The 10,282-nt window shown below is 36.1% G+C and overlaps 1 protein-coding gene across 1 annotated transcript; it reads left to right on the top strand.

Annotated features, from left to right (window-relative positions):
* Window positions 1–983: 983 nt before the first annotated feature.
* LOC107774664 (ATPase 9, plasma membrane-type-like) lies at window positions 984–7,005 on the top strand. Its single transcript, XM_075242490.1, has 14 exons — window positions 984–1,300; window positions 1,783–1,902; window positions 1,998–2,096; window positions 2,570–2,707; window positions 3,171–3,485; window positions 3,577–3,903; window positions 3,990–4,109; window positions 4,228–4,350; window positions 4,432–4,536; window positions 4,632–4,941; window positions 5,024–5,538; window positions 5,747–5,920; window positions 6,028–6,210; window positions 6,509–7,005. Exons 1-14 carry the CDS (start codon window positions 1,247–1,249, stop codon window positions 6,704–6,706), a joined length of 2,781 nt encoding a protein of 926 aa, XP_075098591.1. The 5' UTR covers window positions 984–1,246; the 3' UTR covers window positions 6,707–7,005.
* Window positions 7,006–10,282: the final 3,277 nt, after the last annotated feature.

A 10,282-nucleotide genomic window follows, 5' to 3' on the forward strand; every position in this document is an offset into this window, starting at 1 on the left:
CATGTAGATTTTTTTTTTGGTCTCAATATTATATGAATTTTATAAAAGAAGTTTCAAGTGCTTTTTATTATATTTTGGTTTTAGGCCACCAGTTCTGTTGAGTCGTCCCTCATTGACGATCAACAATTATTTACAAACTACTGCCCCACCATGAACGTACTGTTCAACTAGCTTCATTTACATTTGGTAACTGAATGACACACTTATTGCCTTTAATGTTCTTGTCATTGTTGTCTTATGACTCTATAAATTTGATTGAAAATGTCAGGGATGGAGAAGTGACTATAGTAAGAGACTAGTAAAGCCTTGATTTAGGTCCTCAAAATATTTAATAATGTTGGATTTTATAATTTTATTTCAAATTAGACAATATTAGTATTTGTAAAAAAAAAAAAAAAAGTACAAAATATTTGTAAAAAAGAAAGATGTCTACTCTTTAATAGTAAAAATATTTTTAAAACTTTGAATTAAACTACTTAAATCTTCATATTAGCAAATAAACTTTTTACAATAATATCAAAGGTAACATATTGCAAATACATGTCTAAACATCTCATTCATTTAAATTACCTTTTTCTAATATAAATAATAATATTACTACGTGAAGTTAAAGATTTTATGTCATTTAAGAATATATACTATAAATAACAAGTATGAAAAAAATGGTAAAACTAATTTTTTTTGCATATATGTGTGTATATGTACTAATCAAAAAAAGTACAAGACCTCTTAAGAAAAAAGATGAAGTTAAATTTATGGTTGTAAAAGTAGTAAAAATATTCAAGAAGAGAACTAAAGAGGGAGAAAGATCTAAGCTTTATGGTGTTGCACCTTTTTAGGACAAGCAAAACAAAAAATTCTGACAAAATGCCAATTCTCCAAAGAAACGAATGGAGAGAATTTGTTGCAATATTTCTCATGGCTTCTCCTTGTTTATAGGATTAACCAAGGGTATTTAGATATAAACGGGTGATTAATGGGTCAAAATTAGTGAGCCAACCCCTCTTTCAAAAACTCATTAGCATTAGTTAACATATTATATGTGTTGATTAATCAAAAGAGGGAGTGAGAAAGAGGAATTGTGTTGAATTAAGAGTGTCCAAAAGAGAGTGAGCCTAAATGAGGGAGAAGATAGAGTGATTGCTATTAAAATAGATTTCCCTTCATTCTTTCCTTCTTCCTTGTTGAAATCTCACTTTTATTAATTGCTTTTCTTAGTCCCTCTTTTTCTAGTGTATAGATCATTATGACGTCCAATTTATCCTTATTAGAAGATATTAGAAATGAGCAAGTTGATCTTGTAAGTAAATTATCCCCTCACATCTCTCCAAGTACATTGCATTTGGTTTGGGGAACTCAGGACGGGTTTTGATGATTCAACTGAATCAAATGTTTTGTCTCGAATTATGTATACATATATAAAAAGTATTTTAAAATGTGTATTTATATATTTTTTTAATAAGATCACACTGATTTTGAATCTATTATCTGAATCTTGGATTCACCTCTGCATATTATAGAAAAATAGGGTGAAGAGAACTTTTTTGTATAAATATAAAGTTTACATACCATTAACATAAGGGAAGCTTTACGTGCAATTTGAAAGATGGTTCAAATTTTAATTGAATCCTTACTGTGACATTCTTATAATTTTCTGAATCATTTCGTTATAATTCTTGAAAATAATGTTGAATGCAAGATGGAATTACAAAAAGAATAGATGTATTTTTCTTTTTCTTTTTTGATTTGAAAGGTTAAAAATGATATTGCATGCCCATGCAGGAAAACATTCCGGTGGAAGAAGTTTTCCAGTGCCTGAAATGTAACAGAGAGGGTTTGACAAATGAAGAGGGCCAAAATAGACTTCAAATTTTTGGCCATAACAAACTTGAAGAGAAAAAGGTACATATGATTTTTATTTTTTCTGTTTGCTAAACTTCATTTAATAATTTTTAAAAAAAAGTTAAATAAGCTCTAAATTTTTTTTTTTATTACAGGAAAATAAGGTCCTTAAATTCTTGGGGTTCATGTGGAATCCTCTCTCATGGGTCATGGAAGCTGCTGCTGTCATGTCCATTGCCTTGGCAAATGGAGGGGTAATAAAAGATTAAAAATATAACCCCACCCCCACCCCCCCCCCCCCTTCTTTTTTTTTTTCCCGGGTTGTGCTTGGTATGATGAAAATCATTTTTAAAAAAAAGTATATACTTTTTCTGAAAATATATTTCGGTGTTTGATTGGAGAGTGTAAAAATATTTTGCGAAAAAAATATAGTATTTATTAAAGATTCAGAATAATTTCGGCAAACCATATAGTGTTTGATGAAATTCTTGAATATTAAAGTTGATAATAATGTCTAACTGTTGGTTAAAACCGTGATATGAAGTTAAGTTTTGAGATAATTGTGAAGACAAATAACTTTCATCTAAAAGTGAGAAATATTTTCTTTTTTTCCAGAAAATTATTTTTTGTCATATCAAATACACCTTGATCCCTCTGTTTTTCTTGCTTATGAGTTATGACAAATGAAACAAAATTATTAAAGGTGAAATTTTGAAACAATTCACAGGGGAAGCCACCGGATTGGCCTGACTTTGTAGGTATTGTGGTCTTGCTTATTATCAACTCTACTATCAGTTTCATTGAAGAAAACAATGCTGGAAATGCTGCAGCTGCCCTTATGGCTAATCTTGCTCCCAAAACTAAGGTACCCCTTAACTCTTCATGCTTTGTCGTAATGAGTTTAACGTCTATACACTGACGGTGTAAAAGAATTGTTACATTATCAAATCACCTACTAGATAAATATCGGTAACTAACTGTTTATAAAAAGCGAGTTTTGTAACCTGAAAAATAAGACAACTTACTTGCAACCAGACCGAATACCCTTCGCCGAAAAATTATACTGTGTATAGAATAAAATATTTACTTGTTATTGATAAAAAAAATAAACTTTGAACACCCTTGCATAGCTCACTGGCGAAGGGTGTACAAATTCTGAACATCCTTATTGAATTTTTTGGCTTCGCCACTGTTTGCAACGACATGTTATATTACACTTTTTAACCGATAGTGTAAAAATTCTTTACAGTGGATGTATATAAGATAAATACTTTGGTAATTATTTCTTAATGTGCAATGGATGATAATCTTGAGAATGTGGTTCTCAGATTTTGAGAGATGGAAAATGGTCTGAGGAGGAAGCTTCAATCTTGGTTCCAGGTGATATGATTAGTGTTAAATTGGGAGATATTATCCCAGCCGATGCTCGTCTTCTCGAGGGTGATCCCCTTAAGATTGATCAGGCTGCACTCACTGGTGAGTCCTTACCAGTCACAAAACAACCTGGTGATCAAGTTTTTTCTGGTTCCACTGTCAAGCAAGGCGAAATCGAGGCAGTTGTTATTGCTACTGGTGTTCATACCTTCTTTGGAAAGGCTGCACATCTTGTTGATAGCACAAACCAAGTTGGTCATTTCCAAAAGGTGAAAAGAACTAGTGATTTAGGATCTAAAAGTTGAATACACTATTGGGATTCAGGATCTAAAATTTGTTGTGTTACATCAATATGATCAGGTGTTGACTTCTATTGGGAACTTCTGTATCTGCTCTATAGTTGTGGGAATAGTGATTGAGATTTTGGTGATGTGGCCGATTCAAAAGCGCAAATATAGAGATGGAATTGACAATTTGTTGGTGTTGCTTATTGGAGGTATTCCAATTGCCATGCCAACAGTCTTGTCTGTTACCATGGCTATTGGATCTCATAGGCTTTCCCAACAAGGTGCCATCACCAAGCGGATGACTGCTATCGAGGAAATGGCTGGTATGGATGTCCTCTGCAGTGACAAGACCGGTACACTCACCTTAAACAAGCTTACTGTCGACAAAAACTTGATTGAGGTTGGTATACATTATCGAGGAGGGTGTTAGCATGATCATATACGGCGAAAGATGAGGTTCATAGCGACGTTTCTTTGTGGTTGCAGGTATTCCCTAAGAATGCAGACAAGGATACGGTTATGTTACTTGCTGCTAGAGCTTCCAGGGTTGAAAACCAGGATGCCATTGATGCTTGTATTGTTAATATGTTGAATAATCCCAAAGAGGTAATGTGAAATAATACTAATGCTGTTTCTTTTTATTTATGTTTTCTCATTAGAGCATTAGATTTTTCTCTGTGTAGTAATTGCTAATGAGATTAAATACTTGTTCTGATATTTGCAGGCAAGAGAAGGCATCCAAGAGGTTCATTTCTTCCCTTTCAATCCAGTCGATAAGCGCACTGCAATCACATATATTGATGACAGTGGAAACTGGCACAGGGCTAGCAAAGGCGCTCCTGAGCAAGTAAGATAGTTTCTTTTATCCTTCATTTCGGTAAATATATAGTCAAACTTTAGCTTCTAATCTATCAAAACCTTTTTCCAGATTATTGAACTCTGTGATCTCAAGGGAGATGTTTTAAGGAAAGCTCATGAAATCATCGACAACTTTGCCAACCGCGGTCTTCGTTCTTTGGGCGTTGCAAGACAGGTAAGCCAACATAATATTAGATAACTTTGTTTGAGTTACTGCAATGTATCATTGATTGAAGTGCACTAGATAAAATTGCATGATAATTTATGCAGACTGTGCCAGAAAAAGACAAGGACAGTGCTGGTTCACCTTGGGAATTTGTCGGGCTTTTACCTCTCTTTGATCCACCAAGGCATGACAGTGCAGAGACAATTCGCAAAGCTCTCGAGCTTGGTGTTAATGTTAAGATGATCACAGGTGACCAGCTTGCTATTGGTAAGGAAACTGGCCGTAGGCTTGGTATGGGAACCAACATGTATCCGTCTTCAGCTCTTCTCGGGGACCATAAGGATGAGTCGATTGCTTCAATTCCTGTTGAGGAGCTTATTGAGCAGGCTGATGGCTTTGCAGGAGTCTTCCCAGGTAAATGTTACTACTACTATTCAATTAAAATCAAGAAAATATTAGTAGTACTCGAACTAATACAAGGATTTGAACTTTTAAGAACACAAATATGAGATTGTGAAGAAGCTGCAAGAAAGAAAGCACATCTGTGGTATGACTGGAGATGGTGTCAATGATGCACCAGCATTGAAGAAAGCAGACATTGGTATTGCAGTTGACGATGCAACAGACGCTGCCAGGAGCGCATCTGATATCGTTTTGACTGAACCAGGTCTTGGTGTCATTGTGAGTGCTGTGTTGACAAGTAGAGCCATCTTCCAGAGAATGAAGAACTACACTATCTATGCAGTTTCAATCACAATCCGTGTCGTGATGGGATTCATGCTCATTGCCCTCATTTGGGAATTCGACTTCCCTCCTTTCATGGTCCTCATCATTGCCATCCTAAACGACGGAACTATCATGACCATCTCTAAGGACAGGGTGAAGCCATCCCCTCTGCCCGACTCGTGGAAGCTCAACGAAATCTTTGCCACTGGAATCGTCCTCGGAACCTATCAAGCTATTATGACTGTGGTGTTCTTCTATCTTGCAGCTGACACTGACTTCTTTACAGTAAGTTCTTTCCCTTTCAATTTTCCTCTCTAAAAGGGCAGCCTGGTGCATAAGGCGTCGCACAGGTCCAGTGAAGGGCCGCACCCCAAGGGGTGTGATGCGGACAACCTACCTTAATGCAAGCATTAGTGACTGCTTCCACGGCTCCAAACACAAATAAAACGTTCTATTGGAACTTGATAAACAAAGTTATCGCTCATATCTGCAGGAGAAATTCAACGTTAAATCAATCAGGGATAATCCCTACGAGCTTACAGCTGCTGTATACCTTCAAGTGAGCATCATCAGCCAAGCTCTTATCTTTGTGACAAGATCAAGAAGCTGGTCATTTTTGGAACGCCCGGGTTTCTTGCTTGTCACTGCTTTCCTCTTAGCCCAATTTGTAAGTCTTGAAAAAAACTAACCTGAATGAACATTTTCATTTTCACAACTCTGTATATATTCTTACTAATCAAGATCTTGTTTTTTCTGCTGGAATGATGAACTCAGGTGGCTACATTAATCGCTGTCTACGCCAACTGGAAGTTTGCTAGGATCCATGGAATTGGTTGGGGATGGGCAGGAATCATCTGGATCTACACAATTATCACCTATATCCCTCTTGATATTCTCAAATTCATCAGTCGTTACACGTTGAGTGGTGAGGCCTGGAATTCAATGATCCAAAATAAGGTAAACAAACATAGATTATTGCCATCACATTTTATAAAACCTTAGTAAAAGGTAGCCCGGTACACTAAGCTCCCGCTATGCTCAGAATCCGGGAAAAGGCTGGATAACGATGGGTCTATTGTACTCAACCTTACCCTGCATTTCTGCAAGAGAACTGTTTTCACGGCTCGAACCCTTGACCTCATGGTCACATGGCTCCCCTCGAGGCTGTTTTCGGGGCTAGAACCTTAGTACTTTTTTGAAATTCCGTTCTTGAATTAATAATACTCCACTTATTTTTGTTTCTTGAAACTATTAGACTGCTTTCACAACCAAGAAGGATTATGGAAAAGGTGAGAGGGAAGCACAATGGGCTGTGGCGCAACGAACACTACACGGTCTCCAGACTGCTGAAAGCAATGGCCTATTCCATGACAAGAACTACAGAGAATTGAATGAGATTGCTGAACAGGCTAAACGTCGCGCTGAAGTTGCAAAATATACACATGAGCCATGAAAATAACTTGATTATCTCAATAACCATGTTGCAAGATAGGGGAATATTAGACTCTCAAGGGACATGTTAAATCTATGTAGTCTAAGTTAAAGGGCATTTTTGCAGCTATTTATCAAGAATGTATCTCAATGTTGGATGAAATCCAATATTGGTGAACTACAAAGGCTAGCTGCTAATCAAAACTATTAAACTAGTAGTTATATACATAAAGAAAATTTACTATAGCATTATCATTTTTGTTTTTTTTTCTGTAAATATTTATTTATTAATGTTTTTAGTAAAGTGCCTTGTTGCTACTACTTCATAATATATTGTTACCTTTGAATAGAGATAGTAAGAAATGATGAACCGTCACTTATCATATAGAAATTAACATTGCGTTTTGTTCTCTATTAATATAGTAATGCCTAACTGAGATTATAAAAAACAATTATAGTACGAGATTTGATAGTCCTTCCGTCCCCTCCCCCCCTCCTCCCCAAAAAATAATACATTTTGAATTGCGAGAGTCAAATGAGCTGCTCTTTTTACCCTAATTTTTAGTTTTATATGCTTTTTAAATATTTGAATGTTAATTAGTGTGACTTATAATATTTTTTTATATAGTTTCTAAATATGTAAATTTTATTTCAAAAAAAATAAAATAAAAGATTTTATGTCCGAATTCATGGTTAATATTAAGAAATTTGACTTTTGAAATCTAAATTGTATCTATTCTTTTTGGGACAAAGGAAATATTATCTTATGCTTCATTTGGTTGTTTTTTTAATTTGAAGCATAAGGGCGGTATAAATTTGGGAGGATGTACAAATAAGGTTGTGGTGGAGTGATAAGTATTGCTTCGTACTTAACCAGCGGTCTCGGGTTAGAGCTCTGGGTATGAAGTCGCCTTTGTTAGGGAGCGCTTTACCCTCCCCCCTCCCCCCCAATATTAGATTTTTCGGTATGAATCCAGATATAGTCGAGCCCCGATACAGGCACCACGCACCGGGTGAGAAATCAAATGTTTTTTTTGGGAGGATGTGTCTCTCTCCCCGTGTTCTTTTAAGTACGTATGCATAGTTGAATGCAATGCCACAAATCAAACCGAACCATAGTCGGATTTTTTTCTCAGTTTGACTCGGATTATTGGTTTGGTGCGGTATATCGATTTCCTTTGTACTCCCCTAGCTACCATCTTTAGTAAATCACTTATAAGGTAATTAATTACATATAAATCGGTTTTATGATAATTAGCTAGTATAAAAGGGTAACCAGATAAGATATTAATTAACCTAAGTTAAACGAACACTAGTGATAGGTGTAAAATATATTTATATTGTTGTCGCTTATAATGTAAAACTCCTAGTAATAATTAGTGATAAACTGCCAAAATGCATATTTTTCGATGTACTTTCATCTCATAACTTGTGTGGTTACGGTAGGTTACATAAGTTTTTGTAGTGAATTGTGTTCATTACGTGCATTCTTATGTGTAGGAGCAAGTTGGACTAAATGTGAGCAAAAGAAGTTGATTCGTGACCAAAATATAAAAGAAGGACTTTGCTAGTTCACTCTCGCATGCACACGAGAGAGTGAACAAGCTATTGAGGAAAAGCTTGAAAACAAAACAGCGGGGTATAGCAAAAGGGCATGGAAGTGCACGAGAGACCTGAGAGAAAAAGAAAAAGAGAAGAACTTTGCTCGTTCACTCTCGCATGCGCACGAGAAAGTGAATGAGCTAACCTAAAAAGGTTGTTTCGAAGTGGGCTTGTATTATTTCACCCCATGCTAACCCTATCCCATATAAACAGTCTTTACACTCACTTTTGTGAGAGAGGGACGTGACTTGTGAAAGAGGGGCGTGACTCTTGAAGGGGAGAATACGTTAGGAACATTCTTGGAGGAGAAAATCATCGAGTTCTTCATTCCTTCTCTTTTTATTGTAATTTATTTATGCAAAATACTTGGAAAATTATTGCTACAAACATGAGTGTATAAGCATTCTAGTTTCTAGGGTTGTGGTTGACATGATTATTAACGTTTATTAATTACATCTTTGTTAATTCGGAGTATCATCCTGTGGTTGTTTCTTTAATTCTAGTTTTAACTTGTGAATTGTTGTAGCTACCAACTAACCCTACTATCTATGATATGCTTGGGAAAGCCTTGTTTAGATTAGAGTAGAATTAAAGAGAGCTTGTTTCTCAACCCGTGGCTCGGGGAAAAATTTCGCGGTTAGGATAGGAATATACCTAATAATCTTGCTCAATTGAATACCGTATTATATTCGTTCATGATAGACTTAATATCATAGGAATATATGATTGATATATTGTGGAAAGGCGAGTAGTATTGTGGGAACATGCTATTCATATAAACGATCCAGTTAATTAACAATCATAGATAATTTGGTTTAACGAGTGTGATTAGTGAACTTGATAGGATGGATAAACCAATCACAACCCTGGAATCTTCCTCTCTTCTGAATTAAAACTCCAGCATACACGTTTGCATTCTAGATAAATTAGTTGTTACTTGTTTAATTTCTCCAATAGTAGATTAATAGAAAACCATCACTCTCGATTACGTTGGACAATTAATTGATTTTAGGTTGCTTAATTAACGATTGATCTAAGTCTCTGTGGGTTCGACATCCGACTTTTGAATCACTTTATTACTTGAAGGCCACGTATACTTGCGTGTACTTGGGGAACCAATAAGTTTTTGGCGTCGTTACCGGGGACTTAGTTATTGATTGTTTATTTAAGTTAAGCTTTTATTCGTTATTTGCTCAAGTTGTAATTTTTAGTTTGCTTTATTTGTGATAACACATGATGTTCTCTTGAATGCGGAGGAGTAGAAGCGTAAACAATCTCCTTCCTCTTGATCCTGAAATCGAACAAACACTTCACAGAGTGCGGGGGGAAGTCGAAGCTAGAACTAGAATTGAAAAAGACTTATCGTAGTTCAACCACAACCAATAAAGATGGAAGGTAATGAAGAGCGTCTGGTAATAGAAGCTGCATGGCCCAATCTTTCTAATATGACTCAGGCAATTGTGAAGCCTGAGATCACGGGTCACTTTGAACTCAAACAGTACATAGTACAACTGATTCAGTCCAGAGGGCAATATGTGGGTCTATCTCATGAAGACTCGCAAAGGCATATTCAGAACTTCCTGGAATTTACGGACACTTACAATTATCAGAACGTTTCCAAGGACTATGTCAAGCTGACACTGTTTCCCTCTTCACTGCTGGGGGAAGCTAAGGAATGGTTTCAAAAGGAGCACGCGAACTCAATCCATAATTGGGATGATCTAGAAAGGAAATTCTTAATCAAGTTTTTTTTCACTAAGAAGACAAAGTCGTTGAGGAGCCAGACTCTTGGGTTTCAATAACGAGATGGCGAGACTCTTCGTCAAGCTTGGGAAAGATACAAAAAGCTACTCAGAGACTGCCTACATTATTGTTAGACCGATGAGGTGTTGGGTCATACTTTCGTTGATGGGTTGGATGAGGCATCAAAAATGAATCTTGACTCAACATGTGGGGGTAGTTGCATGGCAAGACCGTATAGTGAGATCCAGATCCT

Source organism: Nicotiana tabacum, chromosome 21 (genome assembly GCF_000715075.1).
Source record: "Nicotiana tabacum cultivar K326 chromosome 21, ASM71507v2, whole genome shotgun sequence".
NCBI classification, from domain to species: domain Eukaryota; kingdom Viridiplantae; phylum Streptophyta; class Magnoliopsida; order Solanales; family Solanaceae; genus Nicotiana; species Nicotiana tabacum.